Raw genomic sequence first — 12860 nt, 5'->3', positions numbered from 1 at the left:
TTTCTGTGGTAAAATTAGGTGCCTCGGCTGATAGTTGGGTCGGCTTATACTCGAGTATATATGGTAATTTCCAGGCCTCCTCCTGATGTTTACAGTTGTGTGACTAGATATTACTATTCGCTTCCTTATGGAGACCAGGGGTGGGGAGCCTTTTCTCTGCCAAGGGCCATGTAGATAACTACAATGTTCTGTGTGGGCCACACAAAAATATCACCTGAGGAACTAGTCTGCTCTATTTGATATACTCACTCCCAATGTGATGCCTGCAACTGCTTCTCTTTGATGAGGTGTGCTGTGTTGGCTGACACTGATGATTTTGCAGGCCTAATGGCCCGAGGGTCGGATGTTTCCCAACCATAGACTAAATGATCTAAAACTCCAATAATGAAATCTAGGACATTTCTATCTCACATCAATAGTCCTTTGGGAGGAGAGGAAGGGCAGTGTCACATGATGTTGATGAAAACCAAGAAATCAACTGAGATTCCAGGCTTCATCTGATGAGCCACGGGACTTGGGCACTTGGCTGTGACCAAAGGCAGTTAGCGGAGTGAAGAGGTGAGAGAGAGAGGGCAGGAAACAGGGAGAACATTAAAAAATAACCACAAATAATCTTCTGGGTGCCAAGATCAAAGAGATTCACTACTTTGAGAGTGAAGAGAACTTAATCAGGTGATACTCAGGCTGGGACATCACCTTTGCTTTATGACACACTGCCCTATATCTATAGACCCAGCCTAAGACGTAAGCTCTCAAACTAAAGCATTACCATTGACTTACATCTAAATATGTGCTCCTCCCGATCCCAACTGCCCCCACGTGGGGGGCAACCACTGTCCTAAAATCTGGTCACCATGCCTCTGCCTTTCTCCCTACTGTGTGCACTGTGCTTGTGTATCTGCACACACATACCTATGTGAGAAAAGCAAAGGAATGGTCACAACGACAACTGTGTCAAATTCACTTCCTGGCACCCCTTGTGGGTCCCAGTGGAACCGGCCACCTCCTGGGTGTCTGAGGAGACCTGTGCTCCGAGCCCTTTTCCATGGCTGAGTTTCCAGAAGCAGATCTTCACGCCTTTCTCCCAAGGTGTCTCTGGATGGACTTGAACCAATAGCTATTTGGTTAATAAATGGACATTTAACAGTTTGTGCCGCCCAGGGGCTCCATACATACATATATACACATACAACTGTGTACATACATGCATATGCTAATTTTGTTTCCTTTTAAACAACAATAAAAATATATAGTCTTCTGGTAGGTATCATTTTTAAAATTCAATATATTACCAAGATTTCCTCTGTGTCGCTGCACGCAGCGAATGTTTACTCATTTTCATTGCTGACTAATAATATAATGTGTTAACATATAATGCTGATTTACCCATTTTCCTGATTATGAGCATTTCGGCTGTTTCCAAGGCTTGCTGTCAACAGTTTTGCTTTCGATGCAGACATGCAGGAATAAAATTGTTGGTTCACAGGGACTGAATGTTCAACTTTAAGAAATAAAGTTAAATTGTTATACCAATTTATATCTCCAAAATTCTCTGCTGTTGAGTCAAATTAGACTCATAGCAACCCTACACAGGATAGAGTCGAACTGCCCCTGTGGGTTTCTGAGGCTGTAAATCTTTATGGAAGTAGAAAGCCTCATCTGTCTCCTAGAGAGGGGCTGGTGGGTTTGAACTGAAGACCTTGTAGTTAGCAGCCCAACATGTAACGCACTATGCCACATAAGACATAACTACTGGTCTATAACACTTGGGACAATCAGAGGTAATATCAAATTTCTTGTTTTTTACCAATTCAAATGGTAACTCATTGGATCTCAATATTATTTCCCCGACTAGTAGCAGTTGAGTGGCTTTTCATATTATATTGCTGCATCTTCTTCAGTGAAATGCATGTTGATAATGGTTTTTTCTTTCTTTTTTTACAACTATTTTGTGGTTCTGTGTCACAAATGCCTTCTCCTGGATTATAACTTGTCTTTTCACTTTCTTTAAGCTGTCTGGTTAACTGTTTTTAACTTTAGTAAAGCCGAATTTACTGTTTTTTATAATTTGTAATTCTGTATTTTTACATTCTTTCATATACGAGGATTTCATATACAATGGGAACAGTCTGTTTCTTGAAAAGTTAGGCTTAATACTTCCTTGTAAAACTCTCTGGATTGGGAAAATTCTGAAGTACAATCTATTTAAACTATAATTTCTTTTATACACCTAAGGCTATTGTGCTGTTTCTTTTCGAGTTAGTACTGTTAACTCACATTTTCCTAGGAATTCTTCCATTTCTGGGCAGGAAGTTGATGAAATGCTCTTACTAGTTTTGAACTTGGCTATATCTATAGTTGCATTCCCTTTTGCATTCATGATCTACTTATCGTATGTACTTGAGTCTAAGCAGACCCGAGTATCAGCTGAGGTACCTAATCTCACCACAAAAACGGCATTAAAAATATGCTGGAAAACTCAGCTTATACACAAGTATATACGGTAATTGTGTCATTGTTCTTCTTAACCAGTCTAACCAGGATGTATCTGTTTGGTTAGTTCTTTATAAGAACTGTCTTTGGCTGCTTGGATCCTACTTACTGTTTTATTTCATTTATTTTTACTCTGACCTATACTACCTTACTTTTCTATTTTGTTTGGATCAGTCTTTTAAGAGATTTTTTCTAGTTCTGTGGTTTTCTTATCTTTCATAACAGGTACAAAATACTGGAGAAGCTAAAGAAGAGTCTATAAAAAAATCTAGCATGGTCCTTTTCATGTGGTGAACATATGACCATATGGCAGATATCTCTTATAAAGAAACTCTATAGAACAAAAAACAAGTGAGATCAGACTGCGAAGGAACTAACACATAAAGCTGGAAGAATGAAAGAACTCTCAGTCAGATTCCCTTACTGGGCTTTGCTGACTTTTTACCTTTGAAATAAATGCTTTCTCTTACAGATATATAGGAATGTGTGTGCTTAGTATAATAGTCTATGGTTCAGAGCATTTGAATTTTAATAGGATGGTTAAGAGGAAGAACAACATCTCAAGAGACAGAACTCAATTCTTAATATGATTCAATGATTGCAATTTATGATATGTGGATTATGTGCCAATAAAACTGTGAAAGAAAAATAGAGAGATAGAGCTCAATAGAAAGACGTCAAGGATCTACATGTGACCTCTTCCCTGGGAGATGGACAACAGAAAAGTGGGTGAAGGGAGACGTCAGACAGGTCACGATATGACAAAATAATAATTTATAAGTTATCTAGGGTTCATGAGGGAGAGGGGAGCGAGAAGGGAGGGTAAAAAATGAGGACCTGATGCCAGGGGCTTAAGTGGAGAGCAAATGTTTTAAGAATGATGAGGGCAATGAATGTACAAATGCGCTTTACACAATTGATGTATGTATGGATTGTGATGAGTTGTATGAGCCCCTAATAAAATGATTAAAAAACAAAACAACAACAACAAAGACCTCAAGCCTTTAGGTGCACCCACATAAATTCACAGGCAATGAATGTGTGTAGACACACAATCACAACGGGCAGCTGTCAGTAGACTATGGGAGCTGCAAAGAAAGCCTAGTTTCACATCCCAGCTCCTCTCTAACTCAATTCCAGGGTTACTCCAATACAATGAATAAAATCACCCGCAAAGAAGACTGTCTAATGGAAAGGGAAAGAACTCGCCTCATCTTGTGGGAAATCCAAATTTCGAGTAAGTAGAGACAATCAGACAGACAGACAATGTGCCCATGATTGAGAAGAGAGCTGACATAAACCAAATACCCACGAGATGGGAGAGGGGTGCACAGCACAGATCATGTGTTCACACAATGGAAGCAATGCAATAAAGTCAAAGTGGCCAGAGAACATTTCTTACCTGAGTATCCAAAGGAAATACTGGAGATGGGGCTCAGGTAGATGCCTTTGCCATAGGCTGCTCCATGCAGCTTGCAGGGAAACACCAGGATGAGCAATATGAGCCTGAGCCGCCCCACGGCTGGATATTAGGCAGCCAAAGGCTTATCCAGCCCTTTGCCTACCTTTTGACTCACTCAGCTACTCTAGGCATCTACTCTGGGAAAGCTGACTGGCTAGGAAGGGGACACAGCTGAAGCCCCTGCTTATGAAGTACTAGGTTCTGATGCTTTGGTGAGTGGGGAATTGCAGAGCCATAGATCGAGTTAGTGCCTCAGAGTCCATGATCCTATCTCCAGACCTTGAAATGTCAGCAGATTCGAAAAGAGAGGAATTCTAGGCTAGCTAGGCAGGTGGGGGTGGGGTGGCAATAACTAGTTCCCGCCATCTCTCAGAGCAAAGCAGCAATATCAGTCTTCTGATAGTCTCTAATATCAAGTCTCTGAATAAATAACTAGTTAACAATCCAGCACAGTGAATGCAGTCAGCAATTCCATATTCCTGACTATCGCTACACATCCCAAGGCCCCAAACCACCAAAGGCAATTTGGTCAGACAACAGCCATGTTCCATCTATACAGTCAGTTCCAACCTCCTCTCTAAGGAAGCCCCCAAGGTAGGCTAGGTTTGACAATGGCAACACAAAAATAACTGAGGAGTTTAGAGTGGCCTACCCCAAAAATGGATGGGGGTGGGGAGAGGGGGGATGACACAGGGTGGGGAGGGGCCGGGGCAGGTCACAGCCTCACCTGCAGTTTGGTGTAGGATGCATTGACCAGCCCGTTGCGCAGGATGGAATGCCAGTTCTCAATGTGGGACCCACTGTAAGGCAGGGTAGAATACATGTCTCCTCACGGTCTGAGGTTCCCAGGAGCAGCTTCCAAGACTGCCATTCCCACCCATTCTCACCCACACAGGACATGAAGATGGACACAGAGACACCTAGCGATGGACATGCACATGGACATAGTCACAGACATGCAAAATGTGTGTGGTTAGCGCCCCTCCCCCCGCTCCCCAGATTCGGCTTCTCTCCTGTGTTTCAATCAGCCCCACCCCAAATCCTCAACTGTTTGCTGGGTTAGTCTTTCCATCTCTTGTTCTCCCCACACCTCAGCACCTAACAGACTTACTCCAGATCCCACCCTGCATTCTAGTCCTGCCTTCATGGTCTACCTTAATAAAAGAGTAGCATCGCTGCAAGCCGCCCAGAACAGCCTTTTCCCTCTATGTCCTCTCCAACAATGAAGCCTAACCTGAGGGCCTTTCATCCAAGTGGCTTTTGAATCTCTCCTTCCCAATCTTTTTCTTCAGCCACAGACTTTTAATGAAAACACCATCTCTCATCAACTCTGTAATAAGTAGTCTGAGAGTAAAGCTAACAACCCATTGCCATCGCCCCTGTCCCGACTCATAGAAACTCTATGGGACAGGATAGAACTGCCCTGATGGGTTTCTAAGACTAATTTTTGTGGGAGTAGAAAGCCTCATCTTTCTCCTCAAGAGATTCAAGCCCATATCCTCTGTACTTCTATCCACTACAGTACCTACCATAATAGCAGTTAATAAGTATCTGCTGAGTGGTTGACAGACAGAGGTAATATGAATACATATGCTTCAAGGGCCCTGGTTCCCTCAGTCCTGCACACTGCCTGCCACCACCCTCCAGCCCCATCTCCACTCAGCTCACTGGAAGGCAAAGGTGCTGCCGTAGAGCTTCTTGGCGGTCCGAAACCGAGCCTCCTTGGCAGGAGGGCTGCTCAGCAGGAGGAATTGGTGTGAGGTGTGCATGAACTTCAGCTGCTGCCCAGGGTGGGGTGGGGTCAGGAAAACAGAAAAGAAAGAGAGATCAGGGAGGGAAGGGTTGGGGACTTGTACCGGCCCCAGATAAAGGAAAGAAGTTTAGACCCACAGGCTGAGGTTGATGGGCAGAGCTCAGCAGGCAGGCCCAGCAGCACAGTGGTAGCTGGTTTGGAGCCCCCTTCCCAAGCTCCACCTGAAACTTCACGGTGGTCACTTACCCTGCTGAGAGGTAGTTTGACAATGTGTGACCTGTTGCTGGAGATGATCCTGGGAAGAAAGGGAAACAAGGGAAGCACAGAGTAAGTGTGTGGGGCGGCCATCCTAAACACAGCACAGCCTCCCTCGGCCCACCCCCACCTCCAGGAGGAAAGCAAGGACTCCAGGACTGCCTGAATTGTCTGACACGATGAGGTCACTATCAGGACATTCCCGTTGAGAGTAACACTTGTGCATAGAAATGTAAAATGGAAACGCCAGGCTAGAGACCAGGTAGTTTCTAGAAAGCTAAACAACAGACACCAAAAATAAAGGGGTCGGGGAGATGTGGAGGGGGGCTGTTCTATCTAGGGAGAGAGGAGACCAGAACAAAAGGAAGAGCCCAAGGGATGGGTTACAAAAAGGCGCAGAGAGGTGCTCATTAGGATAGTGACAACTTATAGCTGGGATACGGAGACTCAGTACCAGGGCGCATGAGCTGCTCTGCCTGAAGGCTCTCACGAACATGAAGGACTGGGGATAGAGTTATTTATTGTCTGGGTTGGAGAAAAAACAAAAGTAATGACAACAAACTTCTTGAGGAGTCCATGGACCAGCCAGGCTGCACCCAAACTAACCTCAGAGGGCAGGAGAGGCAGAAACATGAAACACTGAGGGCTCAGCAAGGTAACTTTCATGGATCATTTGGGAGTTTTTTTGTGGGGGCCACTCTATGTGGGGGCCACATCTACGGCCACTCCTCCCTGCTGAGGTAGGAGGTTGTGCTGAGAAGCACTGATGTCAAAGCCTGACTAAGAAGCAGGGAAAGCTATGCCAGAAAGAACAGAAAGCGTGTGTGGCATGGTGTGGCGTGGTGTGTATGGTGAGGCGTGTCTGGCATGGCGTGGTGTGGCATGGCATGGTGTGGTATAATGACAAGGCAAAGAGTAGGTAGAGGGCCGCTGGGAAAATGTGAGATTTTTGCTAGGACAAGGAACTAACAACAGTGCCTGAGGTTCTGGATAGTCTACCTCATCAAGGGGACACAGGGTGCTGGGGAAGAAAACTTCCCTGAATGCAGGGAAGCGTCATTAAAGGAACAGCATTAATTCCTACATTCAAGTTCTCAGAAACCTACTGGGAAATAAGGAACACCAAAAAGAGAACTTAGGCGTCACAGCAGAATCTGCAGAATTATAGATTCTTTCTGAGCTCGTCTCCGGACCACGTGTGCAAAGAGAAACCCAAGAGAAGGCAGCCGGGATGTCAGCCTCTTTGGGAACAATGCTGAAGTCACCTCAAAGAGAAGGCACAGGCTCCCTGTGTAACACACCCTTAGGGAAGGGTGAGCCATTCTATCCATACCACTGCAGAAGAGGGTGGGCCAGGGGGTCCAGTTTGTCCATCTGCTTCTTGATTTCCAAATATGAGCCCTGGAAGACAACGGTCAGGAGGTTAACTCTACGCAGAGGTGGGACCCCTCCTGCCTTCCACAGACTATCAGGCTCCAGGGCTAAGCACTGAAGGCCACATGGGGGCAAGAGGAGATGGGCTTCCCACCCTCAAGGAGCCTGTCAGGTTGGGACGACTCGTCCATATGAAAATGACTGCAGATGTTTACAAAACAACACGCAGGTGGGTCTCCCTCATTGTATGCAATTCCTACAGCCCTAAAACACTGATTGGAAATGACAAAATAAATGGAATCAATGTCCCAGAAACATTAAGCGAAGGAATCCCTGCAGTAAGCTTTACACAGGCAGAGTCCTCTATCCTGTAGATCATCCCACCTAGGTGCGCTCCTGTGTTACTCTGAACTGTGACATAGGATTTGCTGAGAAGAGGCCCGCCTGTACATGTGAGTACAAATGAGTGTCTATTCATGCAGAGATTGCAGACGAGGGGTGGGGAAGTCTGGTGAGGGACAGCCTGGAGTCAAAGATTGGTCACTGCTCCTGTGGCTGCCCCACCCCTAGAAGGATAGAAGATGTAGGCCCCTGGGTCTAGCCCATACCTTCAAGCCCCCCCCCCCACCCTCCCCGCCCAGAGCAGAGGTCTTGTCCTTACTTCCCTAATTGCCTAAAAATCACAGGGCAAACATTAAACATGGACAACTTGTGAAGGAATTTGCAGCCAAGGTAAAGTTTGAGAGAGACAGTAAAGACGAAAAGAAGGTGTAAAAGCTAACAAATAGAGAGCAAGGACTGGGAAAGTTAAAGAGGGGCGACTAGAGAATCCAGGGACGACACTGCGTAGAATCTCTAAATCTTCCCTCCACTCCCTTAGATCCCAAGCAGAACAGGGGACGCTGGCAGGCAGAGGGAAAGGAACAAGCAAAGGGTGGAATACCTGGGTCATCTCCCGGATGGACATCACACTATCCAGAGCTTTCTGAAGTCGCTCATAATTCTTCTTCTGTGGGAATGAATGGGAAGAGAAGACCCAGGTAAAGAAACGTGGAGGAGAGCAGAATATGACGAAAAAGAGGGCCTAATCCATAAAAGAAGTCTAGACCCAAAAGGGAACAGTGGATTATATAATGGATAGAACATTAAGCCATATGTATGTCAGAGAGACCTGAAACTCCCAGTTCATTCTCTTTCATTCAATGGAAGTATGAGCGTAGGTTACCGAACTTCCCAGAGCCTCAGCATTACAAACCCGGAATGTTTGTAAATGAAGGCAACACCCACCACCTCCCTACAGCTGCTGAGGATTAAATAAAATCACCTATGTGCATAGTCATGAATGTCATAGCGAGGCACTGTGCTGGGTCCCATACACATTATTTCCTAGTTACAGATACTCAAATGACATCTGGCCTGTAGTTTTCCCTAGCATGTATAATATTCATTCTTCTCCCCATTTCCCAAAAAAACTCAGCTTTGTAATCACTGAAATAGCTGAGTCCTAGGGTTCAAGAGTTCCCAAGAAATAAGGCACGGGACTTGCCTTCTTCCCACTACGAGGTCCCATCCAGTTCTCAGGAGGGGTCTTGCTCGCCCCAGGACTCATTCTCTCCAAACCTGCTCAGGGTATACTCCTTACACCCGACTCCCGGGCTCTTGCTTTCCCTGAGCCACCAAGTCACAGCCATGCAATCTGCTTCTTCTGCTTATGCCTAAACGGTGTGTGACTGGGATAAGCTGCGGTCTCTCATCATCTTTTACTATTTCTATTCTTGAGTCCCAGTTTCTTTCCAAGCAATTGTACCTTAGGGTTAAAGGCCAGTGTCTTGGGGTCAGTGGGGTCCACCACGGAGGGATAAGGCTCAAAGATGATGCTTTTTCTAGGGGACTCTAATGCTGCCCTGCACATGGCCACCAGCAGATCGACCACCTTGAGAGAAAGGAGAGAGAGGGAGCAGAAGCTAAATGAGGTCCCAATCCTGGAACCCACACTGTACCCAACCCAGCTCCACCTTCTAGGGCTCTCAGCATTTCTCCCTGATTTGCTTTATAAAAGCAAGTAAATATATCTGTGGTTCATAATTAGAAATTACAAGCTCATTTTAAAAATTCAGACCCAACCAGTGATTAAAGAAAAATAAAAATCATGTCCAGCCCAAGTACATTGTTAAGCTCGACGCACATCCTTCTTCTCTTGTGGAAATAACTTATTTTGCTATAACACCAAACCCACATGCTTAGATAGACAATTAGAAAAAGAGACTTGAACTATGCATACTATTAATTTGATGTTTAATGTAACATTGTAATTTTCTACCTATAAATGATAGTCTTCCCACTTTGAAGAAGTACCCTATTTCTGAAACTGGACCTGCTACAGATGGAGCTATACCCACACTTTTATTCTTATAAACTGAACATCCTTATGTCTAAAGGCACTTCTGTAGGTTCATTTTCAAGGAGGAAAACTGTTGAGTTCTCTGGCTTTCCCTCCTTGTGCCCAGCTCCCCAGGCACCTTTCCCGTGTCCGCACCTCTGCTCCAGTGGCCACCTCCTCCGCAGCTCCAGACATGACTCCCAGTGTGTAGAAGGAGAAAACGCACAGCTCACGAGTACAGACGGCTGGCTGAATGGGATATATTAAGCAGATGGGGTGGGGGAAAGGAGGTAAGCATTAAGAAGCTGTTGTGGGAGGGAAGGAACAAGGTAGAAATTTGGGGCTCTAAGGCAGAAACCAGATATTCTATAAGTGAGGGCAGTCTAAATGAAAATGGCATGCTCACAGGTTGAGGGTCACTGCTGTCTCCTTCCTGACCTCCCTACTAGTGAGATGCTCCCCTCTTCTACATGTCCGAGTCACTGCTTGTAGCCCTGGGCGCGTAATCTCTACTGTGATTGCCATCAAAGGGCTGCTTACCCACCCTGGCTTGGAGTTCTCAAGGACAGGAACCTATTCAATCATGCTGGTTAGTATCGCTCTCTCTGTTTTTAAATGTTAGGTGGGGATGGTCATCTCATAAGCATCCCTGCATCCTCATCGCTCTATACAAGATTACAAAACTCTGAGAAAAGAGTTACTCTTAGAGTTTCAGGGCATATGGTGTGAATTCCTCCTTTCTCCACAGAGGATGGATGGAAGGAAGGAAGGAAGGAAGGAAGGAAGGAAGGAAGGAAGGAAGGAAGGAAGGCGAAGGGCTGTTGGCCCAGGGAAGAGAGTTGTAGAGTAGAGGCCTATACCTTCAGCATGGACCCGTTCTGAAAGACATGCTGCTCATCACACACCACACAGTACTCATTCAGTGTTGGAATCCTCTGCTCAGCATACTTCATGATCTACAAAAACAACAGATTCTATGCATTTGGGGGAACAGATATGGGAAATAATCTGAGCATCTTTTCCAACTACTTGCCACCCTTCCAGGGCTATCCCAGGGCTGGATTTATTCGTGGGTCTTGCTTTAAATTGATGGCCTCACTGCAAAGCTAAGGCTGGACAGGATGATAAAAATAAAATCGGCATGACCTTAGATTTCCAAGACCTTGGCTGAAAGTTCCACTTCTCCTCCTTAATATCTTCCATAACTTTGGGCCATTTGGGCTTCTTTATTTATAAAGTAAGATGTTAATCCCTTCATAGGAGCGTTGAGAAGTATCAGAGGGCTTCATCAAAGTATTTTATGCACTTTAACAGATGCTAATCAAACTATTCACAGTCGTTGTCATCATTACAGACTTTCCCTTTTGAGAAAGCTACTTAGTCCATGATCAGGTGGCAAGGAGGCTTGAGAAGTCATTGCAAGTACCTAGAACAATCAGCCTGACCACAGACAGAGCTCAGTGTTGGGAGGATGGCACAGATCCAAAGCTCACACCCGTTTTATCAAGTTTTTACAAACACTGTCTTAGCATGGCTTTTCCAATTAGCTGCACTGGCTGGAATCAGGCTGCTTCCATATCACATGCTTTTTGGGCTAGCAATAGGACATGGAAAAGGTTTAGTTTGATTTTGTTGTTGTTTTAATTTAATATTGATTTATAGCTTACTATTTACCAAGCTCCATAAAGGTCTCCTGATGATATAATTCGATATAAAAGATGGTCTTCTAAGGCCCTAAACTCCAATAAGAGATGTGGTATGTACAAAAATTAATTACAATTCACCTGAGACGAAAGGGTCAACTACTACTTTAAAACAAAGCTGAGAAGGGAAGAAGGCAAGGAAGCTAGATTATCGGCAATATGACAACTCGGATGGAAATGAGAACATCCATACATTGTGGATAATGAAATCCAAATCACTGACCAACGTGCATGGAAATAGCGACTGGAACCTCAACTACTCTGTAAAACCTTCCCCAGAAACACTGGAAATGTTAATTAAGAAAAGAAATAATAATTACACACAATTTAGGGCAGTTTACTGCACAACACATGAACTCACTGCCACTGAGTAGGACAGAGTAAAACTGTCCCTCTTGGTTTCCTTGATTGTAAATCTCGGTGGGAGCAGACAGTCTCATCTTTCTCCTGTGGGTCAACTGGTGGGTTTAGACTGCTGACTTGGAAGACAGCAGCTCAGTGGGTAACCCACGCTGGCACCAGGCCTCCTCAGAGTGGCATATGGGTGCCAGGAAAACGAAAAGCAGTCAAGGAACCATCATTTCCAGTGACGACAGGGGAACAGAGAGCACTTTGTGGACAGGTGCCGTCTGTCCCTTGACTGCAATAGACAGATACGGGGAGAAGGCAGGTGGACGCGATGGCTGAGGGTGAAAGAAGTCTGTGGACTGTGAAGACCTTAGTGACCCTCCTCCCTCTCATCCTGACACTGAGGCACCAACAAGTTGCAGCGCCTCCTTTGTCACTTTGTAGGAAACAGAAGGATTTCTCCCAAATTGTCTCCCCAAATATATGGCAAACTTAGCTGCTTGCGAATGACTACACACTTGGAGGTCATCAGAAGTAAGTCAGGGGTCATTCTCCCTAAGAGCTATCAGCCATCTAGAGCAAGCAGTCACCACTGTTCATCCCACAACAAATAGGGCCCACTCTCTTCTGATAAGGATAGTAGTTGTCTATTTCCTTATAGGAGACCCCAGAGAGGTCAAGCCCGCCCAAGGATGACCAAGGTTAGGCTGCCATCCTGACTCTAGGATCCGCCCATCTTGTCACATGTATACCCCCAATCCCTCCTCTTCTTACTGTGTGTATTTCCCTAGACCACCCCCTCTCATTGCTGTATTACCTATAGCACAACCCCTTCCTGTGATGTATATCCTCACCTGTAATTAGGGGGCTTGCATGTCCCCAGAGCCTGGGCAAGTATTAAAGATCTCTCTCTCCCTCCAGGTGGACCATCAGGCGGGGCTGAGGTGAGCATGCTACCATGAATCGTGTCTGACTCCATTTTTTTCAATATTTCACTTCTATCTCTCATGCGCTCTATAATTTTACTATGATCTTTACTTATTATCGCTGTACAATTGTGCCTACTGGACCCGTAATGAGGTGTTAGGGGCT

The 12860-nt window shown here is 45.2% G+C and overlaps 1 protein-coding gene across 8 annotated transcripts in view; it reads right to left on the bottom strand.

Annotated features, from left to right (window-relative positions):
* PARP6 (poly(ADP-ribose) polymerase family member 6) overlaps positions 1-12860 on the bottom strand; it is a 33295-nt gene that overhangs the window by 3732 nt on the left and 16703 nt on the right. For 5 of the 8 annotated variants that reach the window (XM_075535173.1, XM_075535172.1, XM_075535170.1 and 2 more), the window contains exons 12-20: positions 10578-10673; positions 9874-9966; positions 9145-9270; positions 8281-8346; positions 7297-7364; positions 5955-6003; positions 5624-5736; positions 4683-4755; positions 3896-3965 (exon numbers count right to left, since the gene is read on the bottom strand). In XM_075535173.1, the coding sequence (XP_075391288.1) occupies positions 3896-3965; positions 4683-4755; positions 5624-5736; positions 5955-6003; positions 7297-7364; positions 8281-8346; positions 9145-9270; positions 9874-9966; positions 10578-10673 (754 nt within the window). The remainder of the gene's footprint in view (positions 1-3895; positions 3966-4682; positions 4756-5623; positions 5737-5954; positions 6004-7296; positions 7365-8280; positions 8347-9144; positions 9271-9873; positions 9967-10577; positions 10674-12860) is intronic. The other 3 variants (XM_075535174.1, XM_075535176.1, XR_012780629.1) reach the window with 2 other exon arrangements.

Source organism: Tenrec ecaudatus, chromosome 17 (genome assembly GCF_050624435.1).
Source record: "Tenrec ecaudatus isolate mTenEca1 chromosome 17, mTenEca1.hap1, whole genome shotgun sequence".
Taxonomy (NCBI): Eukaryota; Metazoa; Chordata; class Mammalia; order Afrosoricida; family Tenrecidae; genus Tenrec; species Tenrec ecaudatus.
This window is presented reverse-complemented; position numbering and strand designations above follow the sequence as displayed.